Source organism: Loxodonta africana, chromosome 4, assembly GCF_030014295.1.
Source record: "Loxodonta africana isolate mLoxAfr1 chromosome 4, mLoxAfr1.hap2, whole genome shotgun sequence".
NCBI lineage: Eukaryota > Metazoa > Chordata > Mammalia > Proboscidea > Elephantidae > Loxodonta > Loxodonta africana.
The window spans coordinates 56,794,655-56,809,090 of record NC_087345.1 but is presented as its reverse complement, the minus strand read 5'-3'; the positions used below and the strand labels follow the sequence as shown (position 1 = coordinate 56,809,090).

General features: G+C 35.3%; 1 protein-coding gene across 1 annotated transcript in view; it reads left to right on the top strand.

The window, feature by feature from the left end:
* The window catches only part of NAV3 (neuron navigator 3), a gene marked incomplete at its 5' end in the record, with an annotated part of 304,732 nt that overhangs the window by 256,934 nt on the left and 33,362 nt on the right, over positions 1-14,436 (top strand). Inside the window, 5 exons of the mRNA XM_023559140.2 lie at positions 393-504; positions 7,156-7,277; positions 8,947-9,119; positions 10,634-10,787; positions 12,137-12,311. Of these exons, the coding sequence (XP_023414908.2) occupies positions 393-504; positions 7,156-7,277; positions 8,947-9,119; positions 10,634-10,787; positions 12,137-12,311 (736 nt within the window). The remainder of the gene's footprint in view (positions 1-392; positions 505-7,155; positions 7,278-8,946; positions 9,120-10,633; positions 10,788-12,136; positions 12,312-14,436) is intronic.

Here is a 14,436-nt window from a genome sequence, read left to right as displayed (position 1 = left end):
AGCTGTAGCTCTTAACCACTATGCCACCAGGGCTCCAGTGTAATCATATGCAATATTAATAAGTTAATACCTAAACAAGAGATGTGATATTTTGCTTTAGTTAGTACTGGTCAGCTTTAACATCCTTTGAAAGAATAAAGACAATTCAGATCACATTTATGAGAGAATAACCAAGAAGTTGCGGGGTGGGGGGGGAGGTTCTTCTTTAGCTAAGATAGAAAAAAAAGATAGAAGTTGTTAATAAAACTTGATGAGATCATCCAAATATCCAGATCTCTCAGGAAGCTGGCACTATATAAACCAAACCAATTTGGTAGAGAATTATGAAAAAGGACATTGTATTTATTTTTCTCTCTAGGTATTAAAGCTTCCAAACTGTGTTTGTTCCACAGGAGTCTGAACTTATAGAACTAAGAGAAACCATTGAAATGCTGAAGGCCCAGAACTCTGCTGCCCAGGCAGCCATTCAGGGAGCACTGAATGGTCCAGACCACCCTCCCAAAGGTATATTTAGAAATATTGTCATTTTTCATCAATACAATAAGTATCTATTTTATTCGTTAATTACAGTAAAGCTGCTTTTACTCAGTAATACCGCTTTTTGTCGTGGGTCAGTTGGTATTAATGTGGTCAGAATCCCAGAATTTGAGAAGAGTATCTTTGGTTAGCAAATAATTTCTAAATTGAGCTTATGGAATTTGCTTTTATATATGTACGTGCATTTCTCTCCACTTGCTTTGGCAAAGGTATTAATAGGAAGATTGGTTAATACAAGCATGTCTGACTTCAAGCAAAACAACTCCAGTAAGAAGTATGAAAATCCAGATCTGTGTTGTACAAAAATAAAAATCAGCATCGTGATATAGCAAGTAGTGGGCATGAGGAACGACCCATTCTAGGTGGGGGCAATAAAAAAGGTACATTTCCATTAGAGAATTTAAAAACAATAAGATAGGTGACTTAAAGTTGGTGTGCTATTTATTACCACACCAAATAAATAAATAATGTGGCACTCTAGCAATTCTAAACAATGATAAAATACTCCTCTCTTTGCCACTACCTCCCATCTCTTGGTGTCTGAATCATCTAGTGCTGCTATAACAGAAATACCACAAGTGGATGGAGTTAACAAAGAGAAATTTATTCTCTCACTGTCTAGTACGCTACAAGTCCAAATTCAGGGCATCAGCTCCAGGGGAAGGCTCTCTCTCTCTGTAGGCTCTGGAGAAAGGTCGGTCTTGCCTTGGTCTGGGAGCATCTCAGCACAGGAACCTCAGGTCCAAAGGACACGCTCTGCTTCCGGTACTGCTTTCTTGGTGGTATGAGATCCCCCTGTCTCTCTGCTTGCTTCTCTCTTTTATGTCTCAAAAGAGATTGACTGAAGACACTATCTAATCTTGTAGACCTCATCAGTGTAACTGCTACTAATCCATCTTATTACATCATAGCAATAGGATTTACAACACGTAGAGAAATCGTATCAGACGATAAAATGGTAGACAGTCATACAATCACACAAGGGAATCATGACCTAGCCAATTTGACAGATGTTTTTTGGGGACACAGGTCAATCCATGACATTTGGTTTACCACTCAAGAAATACTCTTTACAAAAGAATGTCGTGTCATGTTTTCTTTATATAAGTTCTATTTATTCATACCCTGACTCTTTTCAATAGCATTCAATATGGTCAATTTTCCCAGCTTAAAAATTGCTACCTAAATTCTGAATGTCCTAATAGCTCTCTTCCTATTTCCAGGTAAATCCTGGAAATTTTTCATGGAATTTTGCAATGTCTTTAGCTACCAAATACCCTTCATCCCATTGGAGTCTGACTTCTCCTACCACAACTCTATCAAAACTCCTCTCTCCAGGATCAATAATTACTTATATGACACTAGACCCAGGGTCTCTCCTACTTGAAACATTCTTTCCTTCTAATGTTCATAACATCACATATTCTGCATTTTTCTTCTTCCACTTTGAAATATCTTTCTAAGTTTCTTCTGTACATTCACCCTTGTATATCCATTCATCAATTATTGATATTCCTTAGGACTCTGTCCTAAGCTTTCTTCCATTGTGACTATATACTATGGTTCTCTACATCCTATCAGAACCCTTGTGGTGCAGTGGTTAAGCATTCAGCTGATAACCAAAAGGGCAGCAGTTAGAATCCACCAGCTGCTCCTGGGAAACTCTATGGGGCAGTTCTACTCTGTCCTGTGGGGTTGTTTGAGTCAGAATTAAGTCAATGGCAATGAGTTTATGCATCCTATCTAAAATACTGTACAAACTCATCTAGTACTCCATCTATAGTTATCATTTATATGCTGATAACTGTCAAATCCCATCTCAAGGCCAGGCTCATCTTTCAAGTTACAGATCTGTATATACAATTGCCAAATAGAGAACTCCATTTGGGTATCTTTGAATGTCAGTTTGGCGTCTTGAACTCAACATCTTCAAACTCGATCTTGGCATCTGTCCTTTCAGATCTGCTTCTCCATTAGTGTCCCATTTCTCAGTAAATGGCATAACCATCCTTCCATACAGCCAGAAATCTAGGTGTCTTTCATGACTCCTCCTCTCTTGAATCAATAAATCATCAAGTTATTTTGATTCTTCCCCTTAAATGTCTCCTGGATCTGTTCAATTTTCTCTGTTCCTACTATTGCCGTCCCTCATCTCTCCCATGAACTATTATGACCACAACCTCCTAAATTACCTTCCTGCTATTAATCTTCCCTGACCATACATCATTATTCTTACAGAAACCAGACCGATTGTCTAAAATACATATCTGCAGGCATCCTGCTGCATTTAAAATGAAGCACAAACTCCAAACCATGATGTAATCTTTCTTCAACAGCCTTTTTTATTCAACAAATATATATCGATTACCAATTATGTGCCAGACACTGTCCTAGACCTTGACTGTTGCTCTTCTGTCATATTCAATATACCGTATTTCAACTACCCTGAACTTCTTTCAATTTTTTGGAAGTTCTTCACATATTCTGGTTATTTAGTTTATTCTACTTGGAACATTCTATCCTGCTGGCTCAGCATAAAAAAAAAAATACCTTTTGTAGATTCTGCAGGAGTCTGCTTAAATATGTTCTTTTGACACCTGAATGGAATGAGATCCCCCTGTTACGTATTTCTGGAAATAGCTGCACCTCCGCTATCAAAATTTGTATTACATGTTGTTGCCTTCATTTATGTCTTTCCTGTTTGATGGCCGGAGGGTTTATTGTCTTTAGTTCTAGTACCCACAATGATACACTTAAAAAGAGTTTAGTAAAATTTTGTAGAAAAAATATATCGATTAAAAAATTTTTTTGAATTTAAGTTTTGGGAAGACTACTATATAAAGTGAGATATACTTAAATTGAAGGACAAACTAGTTCTCTAGGGGCTACTTTGTTAAGAATTTGGCAACTTTCAATGCAGGGGAGTTGTTTTATATGCTGCAGTGGAAAATTACTGCATATGTACACCTTACCTTAGAGCCATAATAAAGCAGCTTATGTTCTAAATCTTCATGTGGTAAATAGGTCCAGAAGGGATTTAAAAAGGCTTAATCCTTTCTTTAATACAGCACAAGTCACTGAAATGAAACTTTCTGTAAGGATTTCTTTTATCTTAGGCAACAGGTATCTTAATGTATCTACTGGAATTAAAAAACAGAAATTCCTTTGCTTAGAATGTGGGAGGGGGTACTTAAAATGAGCAAAATAAAAACAGTTAATATTCAAATTTGTCAAGAAAGATTAAAAAATAATTTGCCAAAATTTAAAACTAATAAAAAAAATTAGCTATAAGGGATTAAATGTATACAGATATTTAGATTGTGTTTCTATAATGTTAAAACTCAAATATTCATTTCAGTGAACCCAAAGTGATTCTTATTTCACTGATCATTTATATTACATTGAGAAAATAACCAGTCAGTTGGCCTAATTATTTGTCTTTCCACAGTTATTAAGGTAGTTGTATAGCCCATATGTTTGTATTCTAAGATCATATTGAAATTGGGTTTTTAGGACCATTGAAAATTTATGTCTGGTAAGTTTTTAATGTAAGATCTTAAAATATACATTACAAGCAAAGCAGCAGGCACTTTTATAGTCAAATCAAACCCTGGCAAAATAACCTATCAATCTGTTAATAAAAACCAATTGCTGTAAATTTCAATTCATGGCAACCCTCTGTGTGTCATAGTAGAATTGTTTTCCATAGGGCTTCCAATGGCTGATTTCTCTTTGGAGTAGAGAGCCAGGCCTCTCTTTTGAGGCACCTCTAGGCAAACTTAAACTTCTGACCTTTCAGTTAGCAGCCAAGTGCACTAACCATTTGCATCACCTAGAGACTCCAATTTATGTATCTGTGTATTTTCTCTATATTTATGTATCACCTTTGTTAACAAAGCCTGATAAATAATAGAGGTCCATAGTAGAACAGATTCATTTATTCATTCACAAATATCATCTAAGCACCTGCTATATGCTAGGCACCCTGTTAGATCTTGAAATATAAAGATATAAAAGACTCTCTTATACTCAAGGGATCCCCAGTCTACTGAGATGTGAGATAAACAAATCTATTTTGTTAATTGTAATTATTATAATGTTGAAAGATGACGGTAATGGAAAATTTTATGATTTCAAGAGGTGCTAGTGCTTTTTAAATTACTACATCTGTGTGTAAATGTGGATTTTTTTTTTCCCCCTGAAAGTATACCAAGTATGGTTTGGCAGCATATATATTAATTTATTTTCAACAGTAAATATTTGTTTTTGAAATAATATTAGGCAAATACAACTGGGTTGGATGAACAATAAAAAAGAATAAGTTTGTTCAATAAGTACTTGTTGATTGCCTATAACATGCTGTATTCTGTACAAGGCCCCAGATATACAATGGTAAACAAATAGACATGACCCTTGTCTCTGTTGATCTTATAGTCTGGAGAGAGCAGAAAATAAATGATTCTGTTTGATTGTTGATGTAACTGAGCGTGCATGCACAAGAGTTTCCAGTCCAAAGATGTATAAGAAAAGGTACAATAGAGAGGGTACCAGGGAGCCTACTGGAAGTTGCATAGTCGGGAAAGGCCTTCTAGAGATATCAGCATTTAAGGAGAGACCCAAGAAATAATTATTATGTCATATTGTAAATATTGAGGAAGGACCATTCCAGGAAGACCTTGAGGCAGAAAAGGAAGATAATGAACAAAGGTGAAATAAATCAAACAAGTTTGGAAAGGTAAGCAGAGACCAGATTACTCAAGGACTTTTAGGATTTACTTAGGAATTGGAATATTTTTCTATTCTTAGTAAAATGAGAATCTAATAGAAGGTCCTAAGTAAGAAAACGATGAAATTTTTCTTTTAAAAAAGATAACCCTAACTTTTCTCTATAGAATTGTTCGAAGGTAAGTTGGACAGATATTCATATATATACATATATGGATATAAAAAAAAAAAAACTCACTGTCACTGAGTCAATTCCAACTCATAGAGACCCTATACGACAAAGTAGAATTTCCCTATAGGGTTTCTAAGACTGTAAATCTTTAATGAAGGAGACTACCACATCTTTCTGCCATGGAGTGGCTGGTGAGTTTGAACTGCTGACCTTTTGGTTAGCAGCCGAGCACTTAACCACTGCACCACCAGTGCTCCTATGAGGAGATATATATATATATATATTATATATATATATATATATACACACGTACACACACACACGTATATATATGTGTGTGTGAATAACATACACATAAACTCATTTATTATATGTTTGAATGTAACCAGTTACAATTTCATTGTCAAGAGTCACTTTACAATTAATAAGTCAACTGGAAAGGCTTTGATTTTATACTGTTATTTCTGTGGGAACTCTTTGAATACTATACAGTAATTTGTGACATCTTACAGGTTTGACTGATTTTTTGCATGCCTAATTGACATTAATGCCAATTAAATATAGTAATAGAAATGACTGAAAAGCAAACTTGACATAGAAATCATCTTTTAAATTCCCCTAGTGTTTCCACTAACACAGTTCACTGTAAGTAAATACAATTTCAAATGAAGTTTTAATGTCTATGAAAAAAGTCATAACTGGTTTATATGGAGTGAATAGATACTTTCAAAAAGTTATTAAACATCGAATAATATCATCTTCAAGATATCGTGTATAACTAGAGAAGCACTGCATGCTTTGTAAATTATAGGGGGAGTCATATCATACAGCAGTTAGCACAATAGGTGTTGGAATCATCCTAGCTCCGAGACTGGCTCTGTATTTTTCAGCTATGTGACAATGGGCAAATTACATTTAGTAGTTAAACTCATTTTGGTGGTTTGCTTTAAGAATAAAGTTTGATACTCTCAGGACAGAGTAAGCACAGAGTAAGAGTTAGCCCTATGATTCTTATTTGTTGCTATTGTTGCTGTTATTAGTATTCCCAATCATAGACAGGGACTATAGCTATGATGGAACACTAGCACCCTCTTGAATATTTTCTCTGTTTAATTCACGCACCAGGTTCTCTCTCAAAAACCCTCCCCTCTTTGGCTCTTTGACCTTGGTTACGTTACTAAACTTCTTCACACTTCAGTTTCCTCATCTGTGAAATGAAGTCGTTGGTTAGATGACTTCTAAGGTTTGTTTTGGCTCTAACATGATATGATTCTATGAAATGGAAAATTAATATATTTGGCTTTGGCAACCTTATTCAAAGAACAAATATTAAAAAGATACAATTAATTGTTATGCTATTATGAGTTTCTATCCACTCCATGGAACTAATCATTTGGAATAAATCATTTTGGAAGCACTGTTTGATTCAGGTATTCAGTAGAAATCACTAGCATAGCATTTCATTTTTTGGGCAAAACTCTGAACTCATTAAATACCAGTGCTGCAGACTCCCGTTGAATATTAATGCAGATAACTCAGTTAAGGAAAGCAAATAGTCTTGTACTTTATTGAACTCATAAAATCAAAAACCGCCTCTAAATGATCTGTACAAAGCCTTGTTGACCTTTATTGGAGAACTTGTTCTCAGAAAGTCTAAAAGTCTTATTTGTTCAGACTGAGAGTCTTTATGAGCAAATGTGATACTCTCTACCTGTTGCTAGATCTTCGCATCCGAAGACAGCATTCCTCTGAAAGCGTTTCTAGTATCAACAGTGCCACAAGTCATTCCAGCATTGGCAGTGGTAACGATGCTGACTCCAAGAAAAAGAAAAAGAAAAACTGGGTAAGCCATCATCATTAATCTAATTCAAAAGTTTATTATTGCACAGTGAGTCAGGATGTTTACTTTTGGGCTGTAGAGATGTGCAGAAGTTTATAAAGAATCCCATTCAAATTACTGGCTCCTCAGATTCTTCACATATCACCAAGATAAGCGTGGTATTGTGTTGAAAAGCATACATTTTGGAGTTGGCAATAAGCTTCGGTTTGAATCCCAGCTCTGCCACTTACAGTTTGGATCTTGGGCAGGTTACTTCACCTTTTCAGGGGGCCTAAATGTGTTCATCTGTAAAAATAGGCTATTGGTACTGATGTTACAGAGATGTTGAAAAAAAAAATAAGGTGATATATATATAAATAAATGTCTTAGAGCAAGAGTTTATTTTGGGAGTAAAGATGATGATGGTGATAACGGTGGTGGTAGAGGAGGCAGTAAATGGAGGAAGAGGTGGAGAATTGGAATTGGAGAAGGAAAAAGAAGCCTTGAAAATATCCCCATCAACAGGGCTTCCAAAGTGATAAGAAAGCAACTACTTTAGTATCTGCTTGTTTTTTTTTTTCTTTCCTATTTTTTTTTAACCCATGGGATATAGGAGAAACCTAGAAATGTACTTGAATAGAACTGTGCCTTAGGTTTGCTAGAGATATAATTTATGATAATATTAAACAATTGCTAAATGCTAATGAGGGAAAGATGCTGTCACTGGAAAATCTTTAAAAACAATGAAGTTAAAGGAGTGCTTTTAATACTATCAAACTAAGTAGATTTTAAATAAGGATAACTCTTTATGAAACCCAAAACAAAGCTATCAGAGCATATTGCTGGGGTGCTTTCTATAAATAATGAAAGAATTGTCTTTTGTTTTGTTTTAAACAAAATGTTTATGCAGGTAATATTTTAAATACTAACCAGCCTTCATTCCCTTGATTTGTAATTCCACACTCTTTTCATGTTTCTGCAAGGTGAACTCTAGAGGAAGTGAGGTGAATATAAACCGTGGACAATTTGGCATGCGTCTATTTAAAAATAAAAAACTTAAAAAAAAAACCTACCTTGGCATGAATGCTATTCATTATGGCAGTAGGCTTTTATACCTTTTAAAAACAGATTACCTTGTATGTCTTTTCTTTGTGTCTTTTCATTTGAGTCTCAAATTTTAAAGAGAACTAGTAAAACCACCTTCTGAATAGAGCCATAGGGGATACCAATTCTGGTTTTCAATAGTCTGGGGATTGAAAATTTGAATAGAAAATCACAATTAATGAAGTGTTAGGTGAATTTGCTCTCGTTTTGCTTTTACATTTATACTGTCAGCAGGACATGATTGTAGCTCTAAAGTGGCCATTTAAAACAAATTGCCTTGAAGGGAGAAGACTTGGGAATGGAGATCCCTTCAAGGTACTTAGTTTTAAATGAGTGCTCTGACAGCCGTGCCCTTGACCCTGCACTATTTAAAAGCCTCCCATGTTTGCGCTGCGCTGGATTAATCCAAGAATAAAACAAAACCACAAAACATGGTATCATTTGTTTTAGAGATACTGTGCTGCAACTGTTAATACTCTGCTTATATATACTGACCCCAGGCAGTGGCTAGGATGGCACCTGCAAACTAACTCCTCAAAGCAAAAGCTCCCCAAGTGCAAATAGACAAAGGTAATTTCTCTCCTTTCAGCTGAGAAGCTCATTCAAACAAGCCTTTGGAAAGAAAAAATCCACCAAGCCTCCTTCCTCACATTCGGACATTGAAGAGCTTACAGATTCCTCCCTTCCGGCATCCCCCAAGTTGCCCCATAACGCTGGTGACTGTGGGTCGGCATCCATGAAGCCCTCGCAATCCGCCTCAGCGTAAGTCACACCATCTGCAGAATGCTGGAGTATTTTTAATAAACATCATCAAGCCAAGGCCATATTTATGTTCTAAATGTAATCAGGGTGTACTTTCACAACTGCAGCACCTGACTGGTACGAGTCATTTCCAGACCTTTCTTAGAATGCTGGACAGCATTTGTTTCTCTTTCATTTTTCATGTTTTGGAATTCCAGTGTTTCTTTATCTGGTTCTCCAGTTCTCTACATCATTATTTTCGCTTCTTTTCACTTGCACCTGTCTAACTGTGCATATATGCAGGTCACCTCTTGCCTGGCCACCAAAGAAACGGCAAAATGGCCCTGTGACTTACAAGCACAGATCCCGGTAAAATGGAGTGTGATGCATGAAAACTGCATAGATCTAACCTCAGCGGCGTTTGCTTTTGCTTTTTCTAAAATCACTCGCATGCATTTCAACAGTATAAATTTCTATCTGTCTGTTTCAAGTAAAATTCAGTTTCCTAAGACCAAACTGCAGTCCGCTTTACTTTTATTCGATAATCTAACAGAGCATTTTTGTGGTAGACCATGATTTCAGAGTACAGAAGGAATACAACATTTAGAATGTAAAAACATGTGCTCTGATGATTCTCTTTGTTTTATATACTGTTTAATTCAGGCTTTCTTGTATACCCATGACAGTGCTTAGGGAAGATCTCCCATATAGAATAGGACCACTATGCTTTGACACATCATTTTAGCACGATATAGAATGGAAGAACATAGCGCTATCATTTCCTGACCAGCAACCTAGTCCTCACATTTTAAATGGAAAAGATATTGGTTAATATAAAACAAATCATTTCAACACATTTCCTACAAAACAAACAATAAGGATATAATGTATATGACCTTCAAACAGCTTCAGCTAACCTGCTTGTGTGGGTTGAAACCTGCGATTTAACTTTATTAGCTGTGATCTCCTACATCAGCTGAGCTTACCAGGAAGATTATATAACGCTCATCCATTATTTAAATATCCACAACTCATCTCTCTAATTTATTTCCCACAATATTTATATTGGATTTTCATGGTATCTGGAAGAAGGTGTTGTGGCAGTCAGATAAGGTCATTTCTTGCACAGTTTTACAGAAGAAGAAAATAAGGTTAAAAAAAAACTGTCTTATACGTTACAAATGGATATTTAAGGTCATTGAAAAGGATAGAAAGAAATGTACTAAGTCTATGATTCTTCAGCCCTATATATATAAGCAATAAGGGAATTTTGAGGGTCATTTTATATCCAGTAATAGTATTTTCAAACTTTGAAAAATAAGAAGATTGAAAGAAAAAGCTACTGTTTTCAGTTTTGAGCCTACGAACATGTTACTGTTTGTAAAACTCTTTCTCCGTGTCTCTAGGTTTTGCCAGCAGCAAATAATTTCTGTACCTGCTGGATAATAACACAGACCAGCCTTTAAAAGAGACATTGTTTTCATAATATTCTAGCTTTCCCCAACCGCTGGTTTTGTGTTCTTTTCCTTCTTTAGAATCTGTGAATGCACAGAAGCTGAGGCAGAAATAATTCTGCAGCTGAAGAGTGAGCTCAGAGAAAAGGAATTAAAATTAACAGATATCCGTCTGGAGGCCCTCAGCTCTGCTCATCACCTTGACCAGATCCGGGAAGCCATGAACCGCATGCAGGTCAGTGCTGAAGCACCTACAAGGAAAATTCAGGAGAGATAAAAAGGCTGCTTATTTTCTTCTTGTGACTATTATTGAAACATTTCCGCTTCTAAACTTACTGTGGAAATGTACCCTATTCATTAAATCTTTGCAACTTATTTCTTACTCAGTACGGGTGGAGAATTTTGTCAAATCCAGGGCTGCAAGAAGGAGTGTAAACTGGTCAGTTACACTCTAGGACCACTCAAGACACTTGTACTTATGATTGGATTCAGATTGAGAGCTAAATTTTTAAAGAAGCTAGTACAATTATTGCTCCATCACTTTTCCATGGTTTACCTTTATGTTGAAGCCCTGGTGGCATAGTGGTTAAGAGCTTGGCTGCTAACCAAAAGGTCAGCAGTTTGAATCTACCAGCTGCTCCTTGGAAACTCTATGGGGCAGTTCTACTGTGTCCTATGGGTTGGAATCGACTTAACAATAATGGATTTTTACCTTTATGTTTGCTCCCTTTTGTTCTTTTGAAATCTGACTTTCAAATACCTTTACCTGTTTTCTTTTGAGAAACAACAGTAATGAGGAAACTACAAAAAGTTAACACAGGTTTCTGAATATAGAAGTAAGAGTGATGTAGAATGCCATCTGTAGAAGTAAAGCTTTTGTATTTCACCGAAGCATCTGAAGGCTAAATTGGGAACCAGTCTATACTCAGCCCAAGTTTTCATTTTATTATTGTAAACCAGTAATCACTTGGTACCACAGACGACTGAAATAAGAAAAGCTCATTGTTGAGCAGATTGACCTGCCACTGTGTATATTCATCAAAAGGCTTTTGTTGTTTTTATGAGCTTAGTGCCCCTATTTAAAGGAACAAAAACTTTTTTACATGTTACCTAGGGTTCTGAAGTAATTTTAAATCAAATTATTTATATTGTTTTTTCTTTGTTTTTCAACTGTTCATGAACTTCAGGGTATTACAAATGGCATTATATTATTTGTCTACAGGATTTTAACCTTCCTTTTAAAATGAGAAATGTTATGAGTTATTCAATTATGTTATTCTTAATGCAAATGAGACCAAGTCATGGAAAACTCCTCAAATATATGATACATTCAAGAAATAATAATAAAAAAATATATAATGGATAGTGTTTCTGTATTTGTGAATACATATACATGTATGTGAGAAACAGAAAAAGTTATTTTTTCTTCTCTCAAAGGAAATCTTGTTTTATTAATATACATTTGTTCATTTAATGTATTACCACATGCTTTATTTAACAAACTAATTAATTCTGGCGAGTTAGTACCATGTCTCTCCACCAATTCACTCAATTTTTTTTTCGTGTTTTCCACCTTGACAACAGAATGAAATTGAAATTCTGAAGGCCGAAAATGACCGGTTGAAGGCAGAAACTGGTAACACAGCTAAGCCTGCGCGGCCCCCCTCGGAATCCTCGAGCAGCACCTCCTCTTCGTCTTCACGGCAGTCATTAGGACTCTCTCTGAACAATTTGAACATCACAGAGTCTGTTACCTCAGGTGATTTTGTGCACATTCCTGCCTGAACCAAAGCATGCCTATGACTTAACAGGGAGAACAGCCTGGAATTTTGAGGAGCTTATCCACCACCGTTCTCTCCCACACCCTCTTAAAAATGTTAACACCCTATTTCTCAGAAACAGTCCTATTTTTCTCTTATACATGTATCCTACATAGTTGTTATTTTTAAAGGACATTCTCTGTGAAAGAGTGAAGGAAGGTCTAAGAGAGAGAATTTTCCTAACTGTGTTCTTAAAATCACTTGTGCTTGGGAATGTACTTCCTCCTTAATTTAGATGAAAAATGGTAGTCTCAGTGATAATCATTAGTACTCATGACTATAATAATAATAACCCCATGCAATATAAAAAAAAAAAAACCCATGCAATATGCAATGTTTTAAATGCATAGGGTTCATTTATAAGTGTATCAGGACCTGTTTCTAAATTAGCCTGTATGATCCTACATGATGTTCCCCAGAGATACCTACATTACCCAACTTTATTAAATTTTCTACAAACAAATAAAAAGAACATAGCAGCTTCTGTTATTGTATTCAAGGGTACTAATGATGGAACAAGGGAATGGTTTTGATTCAATTGCAAATAGAATTACATAACATAATTTCATCTTAATATCTAATTAAATATGGCACTGAATCATCTTGTGTATAGGATTTGTTTAGGAAAAATTTAAATGAGGACCTGTGGTAATTACAAGGCACAACCACCAGATGACGCCTGGAAACCAAAAACATATATGTTCCTGGGTAACTAGACTGTTACAGCATTGAGACTATTCACCGCTTGCCTTAAATTACACTAAAATCTAAAAGAAGAAATAGAAGAATAAGAACAAGAAGATGAATAAAATTGCACAGCATGCTGATACTGATTACATTTTCACTGAATCACATCTTTCGTTTCCAAAAAGTCTGAATTTTCATGCTCAAATTATTGATCTGGTTTTACAAAATTATTTAAAAAAAATTTTTTAACTCTACTATTACATCTTCCCTTCAAAATGTGAAATGAAAGACCCGAATATATACCTGCCTTCATCTTATGCCTTAAAAGCAATTGTGAATTAACCATATATAATTCAGGAAAACAAAACGTATGTGGGGCTTGGGGGAGTGATTTGAAGAAGGAAATAAATTTGGGGAATAAGCATCAAGTAAAACTAATATCATTGGCTAAGAAAGAAGAGAGATAGTTCAGAATTAAATGAACTTACAGATTATAAAAAAAAAGGACTGTGGAGATAAATGGTAGTAGCTTTATTGTATAAATTATATGTCAAGTGTTATCCATACTTCTCAAAAGATACTAAAAAAAAATTGAGATGTATAGAATCTGAGGGTTCCGAGAAATATCCTGAGTATTGTCTCCTTGGAGATGAGCCTGACAGAGAGGTGAAGTAGTTTCCGTACCTACTGGCAACCAGTGCACATCTCTGTCCCCAGCTTGATTCCTAAGAAAGACCAGCAATCGTACTTTACAGGATAGTTTAAAACACCACTTGAAAATGCAGGATTTCATTGCCTGTGCTTCATGATTTTGTTTTGTTCTCTGGGTAAATATAAGGCTTGAGGGAGGCAAGATAGATATTAAAGCAATGCAGAAAGAACAAACATATAGAAACAAAACTAAAATGATTAGGAAAGACTAGAAATTATAAATACCATACTGAGGAAATTAATTTTACAATATTTGTGTTTGCCAGACTTAACCCCACTAATGGCCATGATTTAGAATTTGTGCCAGTTTTTAAGCGGCAAAGGCAATTTTTTTTTCAAAAATATTCTTTTTAAAGTAACCATTTCATCATTAATGTTTATTCCTATGTAATTTTATTTCCTTGATTACATCTCAACAGTAGTACTGATCTCTGAACTAAGAAAACAAAAAGAAATCAGATGACTAGGATACTGTTTTCATTCACTCTTATTTAGTGGGTTAAAATTTTGTAAGTCAGAAATATTTTAAGCTGGGGATTTTTAACAGGGAAGCTTTCTAGAGTTCGTGATTAATAAGGAAAGAAAAGAAGTGGTAGAGAGTATAACTGACAAATGTCCCATTCTTGAAATATAGCAGAACATTCCATGCATCCAATAAAGATAGAA